At 45.1% G+C, this 13,733-nt stretch overlaps 1 protein-coding gene across 2 annotated transcripts in view; it reads right to left on the bottom strand.

Annotated features, from left to right (window-relative positions):
* Positions 1–13,733, bottom strand: part of BAHCC1 (BAH domain and coiled-coil containing 1) — a 156,952-nt gene that overhangs the window by 66,538 nt on the left and 76,681 nt on the right. For both annotated transcript variants that reach the window (XM_051995391.1, XM_051995390.1), the window contains exon 3: positions 9,846–10,025. In XM_051995391.1, the coding sequence (XP_051851351.1) occupies positions 9,846–10,025 (180 nt within the window). The remainder of the gene's footprint in view (positions 1–9,845; positions 10,026–13,733) is intronic.

The raw sequence follows: 13,733 nt of genomic DNA on the forward strand, positions 1-13,733 counted from the left end.
GAACACTTCCAGACACAGGAAGCTCCCTCCCCATTAGGCAGTCTGCTCTTTGCAAGATTGATTCAATGTCCTTGCCCCTCTCCCTATAACTGACCCTTTGGTACTCACTCAGCCTCCTAATGCAAGACACCAAGTCCAGCCTGGTCACTTTCCCCTGGAGGCCTTCTAAACAACCATTTAAAGCAGCCTACTATGTGCCAGCCACCCGGTACTGCCTGGAGCTAGAAAAATAAAAAGGAGACAGCTCATGCCTCTCAGGTATGGCTTCCGGAAGGAGACTATCCTTGAGAAAGGTCTACTTGATCATCATTTATATTTCTAAGGACACGGTCTCAGACTGTGTAGTTTAGAAGCCCTGAGCTTGTGCCAAAAGAGGGTATATCTAATAATAACAACAAAGGTGGCGATAATTTTAGCTCACAGTTCTATAGGGCTTTAAGGTTGACAGAGCATTTTCTTTGCAATGGCCCTGGGAGATCTATCTCCCCAGGGAAGAAAGCCACCAGGGCCTTTTCTCTAGACAATATAGATATGGGAACATACATAGGAACCCAGAAGCACAAGAATACCTTGCACGAAAATTGGCTCACCTGGCTGATTATATGCAACTAGGTGGTGGAGGGCATAGTGTAGGAAGTGTCACTCAGGAAAACACAAGTTCAAATCTTGTCTGAGACACTCACTAGCTGTATGATCTTAGGCAATTCATTTAACTTTGTCTGAGCTTCTATTTCCTTATCTGTAAAATGGGAATGACAGTAACACTTATCTTGTAAAGCACCATTATCCCTCACCTACTGGAGGGACTACAGTCCCTCTGCCCTGTTAATGTCCTGGGTACTATTTTCCTCTTACCTAGGGACTCAGGATAGGTAAAATAAGCCAAAGACTAGAAAATTACTTCCCACTGAGTAACAGGACACCCTGGCCCTGGAGCCAGAAGCCTGGCAAGACACAGAGATTCAGAGCTGCTACTGAACATATTCAACTTCTTTTTCTCACAAATGACTGGGCCATATAGAATTGGGCTTCTCTTTTGGGAGGTTCTGGACACCTGCAAAAACCAGGCAACTTTTGGCTGGATGTGAAGACAGTAGAGGCTAGGGGATTGTTGTTGTTCAGTCAACCTTACTTTTTCAGTTGTGCCTTACTTTTTGTGATCCCATTAGTGTCTGAGCTGGATTTGACTGACTCTAGGTCTGGCACTCAATCTACTATACTACCTAACAAAGTAATGAAGCATATTCATTCTCTCATTCTCTCATTCTCTCTCTCTCTCTCTCTCTCTCTCTCTCTCTCTCTCTCTCTCTCTCTCTCGCTTTCTCTCTCTCTCTCTCTCATTCTCTCTCTCTTTAAATAGCCTTTTATTTACAAATTATATATATGGGTAACTTTACAACATTGACAATTGCCAAACCTTTTGTTCCAATTTTCCCCCTCTTTTCCCCCACCCCCTCCCCTAGATGGCAGGGTGACCAGTAGATGTTAAGTATATTAAAGTATAAATTAGATACACAATAAATATACATGATCAAACCGTTATTTTGCTATCCAAAAATAATCGGACTCTGAAATATTGTACAATTAGCCTGTGAAGGAAATCCAAAATGCAGGCAGGCAAAAATATAGGGATTGGGAATTCGATGTAATGGTTCTTAGTCATCTCCCAGAGTTCTTTTGCTGGGTGTAGCTGGTTCAGTTCATTACTGCTCCACTGGAACTGGTTTGGTTCATCTCATTGCTGAGGATGGCCAGGTCCATCAGAATTGGTCATCATATAGTATTGTTGTTGAAGTATATAATGATCTCCTGGCCCTGCTCATTAATGAAACATTATCTCAGTCAAGTCTTTAAAAAAAATAAAAAGACTAGGGAGTCATAACTACATAGCCACCCCTCAGGACTATGACAGCAAGCCCTACTTCTCTTCACCTCTTTTACACATACCCCATCTAATTCTCCTTAATGTTTTAATTCTTTAAAAATATTCACATCTTTTATCTACTTCAAGTTATCCTAGTTATTGCCTGATTTTACCTGATTAAAAATAAAATATATATGAGAATTGTATAGGCTTAGAGTCAGTGCTAGATCTAAATATATTATCTCCTCGGATACTTACTAGCTATAAGACTTAAGGGCAACTAGGCGACTGGAGGTTAGGGGGCTGAAGCACAAGTTAAAGAACCCTTAGTTCAAATCTAGCCTTAGATATTTAACTGTATGACCCTGAGCCTTAAACTTCCTTGGGCCTCAGTTTCCTCTTCTGTAAAATGGGGGAATAATAGAATCTACCTTCCAGGCTTTTTGTGAAGATAAGATGAAGTTTTTTGCAAACCTCAAAGCACTACATTAATGTTAGCTATTATTATTATTGTTATTCTCATCATCATCATTGATTTTAAGGATATCACTTAATCATAGAACCTCAGTTTCCTCATGAATAAAATGGGGGTGATAATACTAGAATTATTGTGAAAAAAGCAATTCCCAAACTTAAATAGGCCACATGAATGTGAGTTATGGATTGATTGTAATAATAATACTTATTCCTGGCTCCATACCATTCTAGGAAGGTCCTGAATTTCAATACATATTTACATAATACTTTTTATTATTTATATATATATTTTATTCTTATATTGAAATATTTTATATGTTATATGTAATGTATAATAATATATTATACATTATATAAACATAATTCATATATTACATTAAAGTTTTCAAGTATTTTACATAATTATCAAATTTAAGCATTATAACAACCCCAAGAGATATAATACCTTGATGTGTTATTATTTCCATTTTGCAGCTAAAGCTCTGAGATGTTAAAAAGACTGAGGACTTGATAGTCATGCAGTTGCATGAAGGAGAATTTGAACCCCTTGACTTCAAGTTGGACACGATATCAACCTGTCACTTCTATCCTCATCGTATTAAGACTTCTTCGTCAACTCCTTAAGAATAGTTAAATGGCTGTTAAAAGCAACTGTATACCACCTAACTCCAGGTCATTTTGGCTGGGAGACACAAGGACCATGTTGTTTCACCTAGCTTAGAATGAGTATCCTCAACGTGGGGAGAAAGGCAAGGATGAGGAAGGACAACTGGGTGACCTTGGGCTCCAGTCGTTTTTACCTTCCTTGTATCTTGAGTTAAATGATGCTATTAGACCATCCCTCCTATGAAGAGAATTTATTTCTTAGACAATGTCCTTGATCAGAGATACAATAGGGAAAAACAAAGGAAATCGATTAGAGTAGAAAGACTTCCTAAGAGTGATAGATGTTTTCCCAAACCTAAGAAGATCTCTTCTGGAGCCATTTCCTGAGTAAAAAAATTTTTTTTAAAGTTCACATGGAGAAATTGAAGTCTCTCCTAAGTCCTGTTGGGAAGACATAGACATAATGGGATATTGGGGTTAGGGTTTTAATGATATCCATAGATATTTATGGGTTTCTCAGGGAACTTTCTGTGAAAATAGGAAAACTTGCTTCTTTTCTCCCAAGAATAAGCTGAATCTTCAAATATAAGCTATTCCAAGAAACACTGAAGATAATGGGGAAGGCGAGATGACAAGAAGATGTTGATTTTCAAAACCTGAGAATGCTTGGGCTATGTCTGGATCTTCTCTGCTCTTGCTTGAGACTTTGTCTAAACCTTTGACTTAAGACCACAGCAGACCCAGTAGATGGAAAGTTGGGATCAGTGAATTTTGCCTACCTGGGCCTTTAGGGGGTTAAAGCGGGGTAAGAAGTGGGTCTATGTGTCTGGATTATTTCAGAAGTTTACCACCCCCGTAGACACAAGAGACCACAAGTGAAATAAGTTTCAGAAGTCTCTGCTTTGCTTTCCTTGCTCCCAACCTCCAGCCTGTTCCCCATTTCCCTCCCCAGCACAGGCCCCCATCAAACAGCATCTCCTTTCATCGGCCCTGTGGGTGGTCCCAGCCTCAACAGCTGGGGGGTGGGGTGGGGAAGGAGGGGGCAGGAACTCCCTGACAATAGGACCAGCTGCACTGAACCCCACCAGCACCACCCCTGCTCGGACCCACCCAGAACAGGGTGGGCCAGGATGCTTGGCTTGCTCAGCTGAAGAGAGACCCCAAATCCTCTCTGACCTACCCCACTCGCCTCAACCTCTACCAAAGATGAATCCATCCTCCCCTGGTAGGAAGAGCCTCCCGGGAGGGCCTGGGGTTTGAAGGATGAGGGGGTAGCAGCTGCCCTTGGCTCTGTCTTGTCACCAGATGTTACTGCAGCTCCAGACCCAGTTCAGCTTCTCTGCCCAGCTCTCTGGGAGCTTCCCCGAGCCCCACCCAAGAGCTCCTGGGAAGCCAAGGCCCTGGGGCTCACCCATAACCCTAGGCTGGCGGGAGCATCAGGAGCCCATCAGGGAGCTACCCAAGGACCTAGCGCTGGGCAGCAGATGCTGGGGAGGCCCGGGGAGGGGAGCGTCTGCTGGGTGAGGGAGGGGGGCACGGCCCGGGATGCGGAACCGGCTGGAAGCTGCCCTGCTCGGCTTCTTGAAGTCCCAGAGCCTCCCCTCTATTCTACCCCAGACACGCCGCCTGCCATGGCCCAGGTGCTTTGAGTGGAGGGCCCGAGCCTCCCCGGCCCGAGACATTTGGTGATAGAGGCAGAGGGCGGGGACGGCTGGCAGTCGGTGAAATTTGGGTCCTTTCTTCTAGGGAACGAAGAGAAACGAGAGAGGAGAGCCTGGATTGGCCACTGTGAGGGCAATTTCACGGTGGAAAGACTCCCAAGTTCCACTCTATGCCGGGGCCCACCCTTCCTACCTCACTCCCTTCTGCCTCCTTGGCCTTGTCGTGTGCCCCCACCCCCTCCCCGACACACAAGGCACAGGAACAGGCCCGAGCATGCCAGAAGCCAGCTGGCACTCATCCCAACTAGCAGCCGGGCACGGCGCCAGGGCAGGTTGCCAATACCACCTCTCTCTGTCTCTCTGCCTCTCTCTGTCTGTCTCTGTCTCTCTGTCTCCCTTTCTCTCCCCCTCCCTCCTTCCCTCCCTCTCTCTTCTCTGTCTCTTCTTCTCCCTCCCCCTTTCCCTCTCCCGCTCTCTCTATTTCCCTGTCTCTGTCTGTCTGTCTCTCCCTTTCTCCTTCACTCCCTCTCCCCTCCCTCCCTCTTCTCTCTATCTCTTCTTCTCCCTCCTCTCTCTTTCCCTCTCCCTCTCTAGTTCCCTCTGTCTCTGTGTGTGTGTGTGTGTATCTCTGTCTCTGTCTCTCTCTCTCCCTTCCTCCTTCTCTCCCCTCCCTCCACCTCTCTGTCTGTTTCTCTCTATTTCTCTCTGTGTCCCTCTTTCTCTCACTGTCTCCCCCTTCCTCCTTCCCCTTTTCCCTCCCTCCCTCCACCCTCTCTGTCTGTTTCTCTCTGTGTCCCTCTTTCTCTTTTTCTCTCTCTTCCCCCTTCTGCTCACGAGTTCTCTTCTCTCCTAAATTCCAGGGGAAGAGGGGACCCCAGGAATAAGGGTGAAGTGAGATGGCAAGCAGAGTAAAACCATTGCATAAAGTGAGTTGGGAAAACTGAGCAGAGACAGGGAAAGTACTAGTCCTGGATCACTTAATGAAGGAGCCTTTCAGTCTGAGACTTTCTGCTTTAGAAGTAGTTTGAGCACTGAGTAAACCCAGCACAGTGACTTTCCCAGGTGAACATGATGGGTGGATCACACTAATAAAAACTCACTCCTTTCTACAAACTTACTTCCTTATATTAGGACACTCATATACAAACTCACATCATGTTAGAACATATGAAGACATACACATGAAGACAGCAGCACAGATACAGACACATAACAAGTATGTGTACACGTGCTCTTGGGCAAAATACTTCTGTCCCCCAGCCAACTGACCGTGCTGGTCAAGGGCCTTCTCAGGCTCTGCTCTTCTCTCCTATTAATAAGTGAAGCCTCTAGGCTTTGTTCACTTACCTACCCCTCCCCACCACTGACTTGGCGCACAACTGAAAACTTTGAATTAGGTGTTTTTTGTAGAAGGAATAGCTGCTTAGAGAGTTGGGAGAGGCTTAGTTCTGCAGCTCTGAATCAAAGATAAAGGTCTTTTGATGAAGTTTTAATCTGGTCACTTTAGGGCTGGATTCTTGGTCTTTCAAGAGGTCAAGGTCTCTTCCTCCTTTCTGAGAGAAAGACTAGCATAATGTAGCTCCCACATTATTAAAGTCTGGAAACTGTTTTATCCTATTTCTGCCATCAATTCATTTTGTTATCCTAATTCTACTGTACCGTAGGGGTAGAGTACTGGGATAGAATACTGGGTATGGAACAAAATTCAAATTTAGCATCAGATGCTTATTAGCTCTGTGACCTAGTACAAATCACTTAATCCTCTTGCCTCAGTTTCCTCATCTGTAAAATGACCTGGAGAAGGAAATAGCCAACAACTCCAGCATCTGCCAAGAAAATCCCAGAGTCAGATAAAACTGAAAAACAACTCAACAATTGTGCCTCAGTTTCCTCTTCCATCAAATGAAGAATAACATTCCCTCACAGGGTTGTGAGACTCAAATAAGTATAGAGAAGAAAATATCTTGATGAAGTATACTGATCAGCACACATAGTGTATCCTCCTCATTCCTATCAGTCCATTTCCCTCTTGAAATAGCTGCAAGGAAAGGTGAGTGAAGGTTGGCCAGGGAAAACAGACTGGATCTAATGAGGTTTTTTTCTCTTACCCTACTCATTCATGAGACAATCTCAGGTAAAGGGACAAATTCCCTTTTGAGCAGGAGACAGAAAGGAGGGAAGGAGGGATGGAAGGGAAGATAGAGAGGGATGAGAAGGAGAGGGACAGGGAGAATTCGCTGGTTTTTACTATTATGGGAAAAGTCTGAGAGATGTGATTTTTAGCAAAAAGTTGTCTTGTTTTAATTTAATCAATTTAATTTTATTCAGGGATATAGGTGGACATCACTCACTACCACTAAGAGAAGAGAAAGAAGGGGTCCAAATGGAGAATTAGCTCTGAAGGGTCTTCCAAAGGTGATATCAAGAAATGAACAGAGGGAAGAGAGGTCATGAGTAAGTTATATAGCAAATCTATCAAGCTTCCCTTTTATGTGTTATCTTGTCATTCCACTATGAAGCCAGGCTCTGTCCCTGGCTGAGCATTGTGTTTTAGGGAGTCCCTGGCTTTAGAGTAGAAGTGTGGGGAATCCGTTTATGGTTCACTTGTCCTCCTCAGAGCTAAATTATGTCCTGAGGTCTTTAATTTAATCCATCCTAATTCTGGCAAGGAAAAGAATCCTTAAAGGGAGGTGACAGGGACAAGGGAGGGGGATATTATGGAAATGTTGAGTCTAAACTGTCCTTCAGGTTGCCGTTGGTAGAGGGGGAAGTGGGTAACTGGGGGCGGTTGGACTCAGGGAGGTGAGGAGAGACACTTTAAGTTAGGGGATGGGGGAGGGGTCTAGCAACCTACCACTATCTTTAAAGACAACTTTTCTTCCCTCCCCTTCCCTCAACTCAGCTCCTCACAGTCGGGCAAGGCCAGACAGAGGGACAGACCCCTTTTCTCTGGGCCCCAGCAGGTGGTGTTGCCCACAAACCGCCGCCTTCTGCTGGCAAGATTCCCAGAGTTGTGTGGGATGGGGGGGATAGTCCCTGTAGTGCTGTGGCTGGAAGAAGGGGAAGGGCTCTGAGGGATAAAAGATCATCCCAGCAGCCTTCTCCATCTCAGGAGTAGCTCAAGGCCAGTACAACTCACAGGCTGACATGCTCTCTGCTCCCCAACCACCAGCTCCTTAAACCCTTGGGACTTTGTGAGAAAATGAAAGATAAAGCCATTTTTTTTCACCGAGTTTTGCCTGAGCTCCCACAATCATACTCCCATCATGTGCACCTGTGACTGACAAGGGAGCAGACAGCTGTGTGTTAGGGTAACCTAACAGGCTTCTGTTGACCTGCTCATGACATCTTCCCCCACCACACTCTTCCTTGACTCTAGTCTAAGGGACTTCATAGTGGGGGTGCAATGGAATGGGAATAGGGAGTCAGTTTGTTCACAGAGTTCTAAGTGGGACATGGAGCAGTCCTGAGGGAAACAAGGACCTGAGACTCTGGAAAGAAGGGCTCAGTTTCCCAAGCAGGAGTCTGAAGAAGTTTTCATTGTTTTTCCTAATGGCTGTCCCCTCCAACGCGGATTCTTTCTCTGTTTTCACCTTCCTTTCTGTGGTAACAAACAGGTGTTGCTGAGAGATGCTAGGTAGTATGGCGAATATAGCAGAGAGTCAATCTGTCTCAGACATTGTGTGACTGGACAAGATGCATAATCTTTGTTGGCCACAATTTCTTCATGGGTAAAATGAGGAAAACGATAGTACCCACCTCTCAAAAGCTGTTGTAAGGATCAAATGAGGTAACATATATAGAACTTCTCCTCAAACTTTAAGTTGCTATATAAATGCTAGCAATTATTATTATTTTAGGGGAAACTGAATTTAAAAGCTGGGGGAAAGATTAGGGCTGAAGGTCCTCTCTCCCTCCTTGGAAGCCAAGTGCTACTCCAGCCCCTACCCAGCTCCCAGCTTCCTGAATAGTGGATAAGAAACTTGATTATCTCTCTCTCAAAATGTGAGCCCTGCTCTGAAGTTTAAAACAGAGATGATTTTTTTTTAAACAACTGTTGATCATTCTTCACCTGTCTTGTATAGGAAACAATCCTCCCTCACCCTACCCCTCTCTCCCTTTTCTCTCTTTCCCCCCTCCTTGCCTCCTCTCTCTGTTTCTGTCTTGCGCTCTCGCGCTCTCTCTCTCTCTCTCTCTCTCTCTCTCTCTCTCTCTCTCTCTCTCTCTCTCTCTCTCTCTCCCTCCCTTTTTCCCTCCTTCCCTCCTCTTTCTGTCCCACTTTCTCTCTCTGTCCGTCTCCCTCCCTCTGTCTCTGTCTCTCTCCCCTCCCCCAAGCTGCGCACTAATCTCCCTTGTTGGAACACGAGGTGTACAGTGGGAGTCGGCCGGACTGTTAGTAAGCACGACATTCGCTCATCAGAGTCATTGAGTTACGGCGGAGCTGGGTGCCAGGAGCGGAAAGCCCTCTATACTCAATGCCAACTGCAATTACCTCTCTGTCTGCCAGCCGGCAACAAGGGCTTAACTCTTTGCGAGTCATGTGGGAGGAAGTAACTGAGGAAGATGGGTAATATGCAAGGGGAGAGGGAGGGGCATCTAACTGGGGAAAAAGTAACTGCCCCAAATGTAGAAAAGAGAGTTTACTCAAAGGTGCATTTCCCTCCACCTCTCACAATCTATGGAGCACAGACTAACCAACAGTGTTTATTGGGCCCCTTCTATGAGACTAGAACTATGTCAGGCAAGGGATGACTAGGCTTGCCACAGCTTTGCCCCTCTCGCAGGCCATGGATTGTTAAGGATGGCACAGATGGGGAGCATCCTTTCTACCAGGGCTGCCAAACAACCTTGTCCCATCCAGTGGGATGTGTATCTCACAACGAAGCCTTAACCCAGATGTGAAACACATTTCCCTAGCAAATAACTTTACCCCTTTCTTCCCGAGGCTTAGAATTCACTGAGTGGGAAGAGGCTCCCACTAAGAAATGCTTGAAGTCTGTCTATGTTATACCCAATATTTCCCATTCTAGTCCTGTACAGTGTGTGCCCTATGACTGGGCTTACTCTTGCTGATGTAAAGGTCAGCAGAAGTCCAGTCCAGGGGCCACGGGTCATCCACTTGCTCCCACCTTATTAACACACAAAACCAAATATGGAGTACAGAACCTCTCCTTTTCTCCCCCCCCCTCAATAAGCTGAGACTACATGGGAGAGGGGGAAATTCTAGAATTCCTTACCTTCATGGGAGTGGGAGAACCAGATCTGGGAGGTCCCGGAGTGGGGGCCCCGATAGGCCTGATCAGAAGGGGAGGAAGTGGGACCATTGGGGTGTGCAGGGGCTGTGGATCCCAGGCTGCTGGTGAGGAAACTGCCCATGAAAGAAGAAGCTGGAGGATTCCCCATTAGGCGGCTGCTGGCTGTGGACAAAGAAAGGGAGGAAAGGCTTGAGTAGGCAGTCAGTGGCTCTGTTTGGGGTCACCCCCCCAATGTGAACATGAATTTATTCACTGAAAAGTTTCTTCTACAGCTATTCTTTGTAGAGCTAAGTATGGGGGAAGGAGGAGAAAGACCAAACAGTGTTACCGTTCCTGCTTCTATGGAGTTTACATTCATGCACTCCTGACCTGGGGACACAGACATGTTCACCCCAATGGGTACTTGTCTGGTCTGTTCACTTCAATGTTTATACCAGGTGCAACAGTGGGAAGAACTGGGAATTTGGAGCCTGCCATTAACTACCTCTACGATTTCTGGGCAAGTCACTGTAAAATGACGGAGTTGGACCAGATGACCTCTAAGGTTCTTTCCAGCTCTAACTCTTTGATCATATTCATTGATTAATATTCAATTCAATCAAAGATCTAACATTCATGAAGCATTTCCCATTCCTATGTCTGCTCTTCTACAAGTTTATCCAGAAGCCAACAAGTTCATTACAGAGATGATGAGCAGGTCTTGGACCTCATCTGGAAAATAGTGTCAGTCTTATTTTTAACTACTCCAAAATCAAAATCTAAGGGGCTCTTTCCATGTTAATTTACAATTGCTGGGAGTCCATCTCCATTACACCAATTATTGACCTTCCTAATGTCCAGTAGTCTCCTTGGTACTTCACAACCTCAAAAACCAGAGATGCCTTGATTGCACATGTATAATCTATGTCAGACTGCTTGATCTTGGGGAGAGGAAAGGGAAAGGAGGGAGAAAATTTGAAACTCAAAATCTTATTAAAAATTGATTTGTTGAAAATTGTCTTTATATGTAATTAGAATATATATATATATAATTTACACTTTTAAAATCCTCACAAAACAGACATGCTTAGTAGAGTTCACAGCTTCCATCCTCATCCCAATTCTATTTATTCCTTTATCTGGTCCCAAATTCCCACTCAACTCACATGGTAGAAAATATACTAGACCAGGAGTCAGTGGGACCTGGAGACTAGAAAAAAAGAATGGCGTAGAGAGTGGTCATCATGTGCAGAGTATGCGATCTCTTAACAGATTTGGGGCAGTTACTTTTTCTCAGTTAGTTGCCCCTCTCTTTATCCTTTCATCTTTCTCAGCTACTTCCTCCCACATGATATGGAAAGAGTTCAGGCCTTGTTGCTTTTGGCCATTGTTTCTCTCGTTAGATTGTGAGCTCCTTGAGGGCAGAGACTATTTATTTTTGTCTGTCTTATATTCCTAGAGTTTAGCACATATAATAAAATACTTAATAAATATCTGTTTATTGACTGACATCAGCTTGTTCCCACTTTCCTTTAGGAAAATATGATTTATTTAGAGATTGCCAGTCAAAAAGCATGCTGTTGCCACTGTGGAATGAATGGGGAACACTGTGGGGCATCTTTTTGGGTATGGCTGAAGATAGTATTCATACCAGCACGTGTGACATGCTCACTCAAGAGAAGGACATGGGAATCTAGGATAGTTTGATCTCCCTTGGATACCCAATTAATGTATGTGTGTACTAGGGAAAAAGAGCAAGAATGAAGGATGGCCATTAGTGGCTCCCCAGGGCTCAGGTCTTCTCCGGTGTAGAGTAAACCGCAGCAGTGAACAGTACTCAGGCTTACCCCACTGTCCTGCTCCCAGAAAAGCTGGCATTAGGCCACCAAGCCATTATCCTGATCATCTCAGCTGACATCACTCAGCCAAGTCCTAAATGCTGGAGTCTCAGGAAGGAAAAGCTTCTGGGGAGGGTCTAGCCAGGTAGAAGGGAGCTGTAGGGGATTTTTAACACCAGCTCCCTTAATAGGTATCAGAATTATCCTTCCAGTGAGGGGACAGGAGCAGGCCCACAAGCTTGCCAGGAGCTTTCTGTCTCTAGGTGAGAAGGTATCAGATTCCCAAGAACAAATGTACACAAAGTCAGAATGCCTCCCAGACTAACTGGACTCTACTGATTGGCTTGGCAGGTTTGGTCTCATTACTTTGGCAGGACAGAGATAGTGCCCCTTGGGGTCAGTTCCAGTCTGAAAACCTGAAACCTTTCACTGAACAGGCCAGAATGAGGAGTGTGTCTCCTCAAAGGAAAGGGTAGGGTTTTCATCAATAGAGCATGTAGACTGTTGGGGGCAAGTCCCTTCTGATGACTAACTCTGGGGATCTGTTTATATGGGATACCTGGGTCTGGAGTGTGGTGCATTTGTGTGGGGGAAAGAGAAGGAGAAAGAAAAGGGGAAAAGGAGAGAGAAAGGAGTAAGAAAGGAACAGGGAAGGAGAAAGGGAAGTAGAAAGAGAAAGGGAAAGAGGGAGGAAGAAAGGGAAAGAAAGCAGAGAGGGAAAAGAATATCTTAAATATGATTCAACTGATCTGTTTAACAATTTCTTCAATATTTTACACATATCATTATTAGGTTTGAATCCAACTTGTGGGAATTTTTTATTTTTTGATCACTTTTGGAGGTACAATTTTCTTGGTGAACAATACAGATCACTATTTTCCTTTAGATCATAGCAGCACAACCCTATAATCTTTAGTGGCTCTGGGCAAATTTATATTACTTCTATGAATTTGGGGAAATTGTTTCAACCTTTCTGAGCCTTGATTTCCCCAACTGTAAAATAAGAGAGGTTGTGATCTCTAAAATCCCTCAGGCCCCTATGGAACCCTGCTCTTATTAGAAGGAACCAGAATGAATGGATTCCTGGAACATTTTCTCAGAACCCTATATCTGGTTTGGCTGCTGTCAATTTAGTGCTGAAGCAAGGGCAAAGGAGCGAAGGGAACCAAGGTGCCCAGCTAGTAGCTGGGGTAAGGCATAGATAATCAGCATATTGCTGGGAAAGTCCAGGCTACAGGACGAGAAGGATGAGGAGTGGACTGGAGTCTGTTTTGGGTGAAGCTGGAAAGCATGTGAAGTGGTCAAGTAGAGGCAGAGAGACTGGGACTGCCACCAGCCTGGGCTGATACAGTGTAAGGGGATGCCTCCCTGGGTTCTTCCAGCAGAACACAGGCTGACCTCCTTTAATCCAGCTGCACAGGCCAAGGTGAGTCAGGGAAGTCATTCTGCTGCCTGGGGGTGGGGAATTTATGATGTCTCATCTGGGTCCAGCCCTGAGACCTCAGGAGCTTTTCAGACAGTGGGGTGACTCAACTCTAGAATCTCAGGAGGATGGGAGGAAAGCATAAATATTTGGAAGGGTGGAAGGTAAGACTGTGAGAATAGACTTCCAGAGAGCCACAACATGTGAGAGCCAAGAGAATGTGAGACCAAGAGCCTGAGAAATGCTTTGAGATGGTGTGTTCTCATTTGTGGAGGAGTGGGAAGGTGGAATATCACATGGAAAGATATAATGTCTATCCCATGTGTGCAGAGCGGGATGGGGATTGTGGGGGGAGGAGGAGCTTCACCCCATAGTTCCCAAGGTCTCTTACTGACACTTATTTTACAGAATAAAAATTGGTTTCTGCTGGAAGATGTGTGTGTGTGTGTGTGTGTGTGTGTGTAAGAAAGAGACAGTTAAACATTCCAGTTTCCTGAGGTTAGTATTGACTGTGTGAGTGAATGAGGAACGGGGAGCAAAGGGGAAAGTGTGTGTGAGCTGGCCTGGGAGTGTGGGAATATCATGAGGTTGTCAGGGAGAGAGTGTCAGACAGGGTGTGGGGAGGGAGGA

Source organism: Antechinus flavipes, chromosome 4 (assembly GCF_016432865.1).
Source record: "Antechinus flavipes isolate AdamAnt ecotype Samford, QLD, Australia chromosome 4, AdamAnt_v2, whole genome shotgun sequence".
Taxonomy (NCBI): Eukaryota; Metazoa; Chordata; class Mammalia; order Dasyuromorphia; family Dasyuridae; genus Antechinus; species Antechinus flavipes.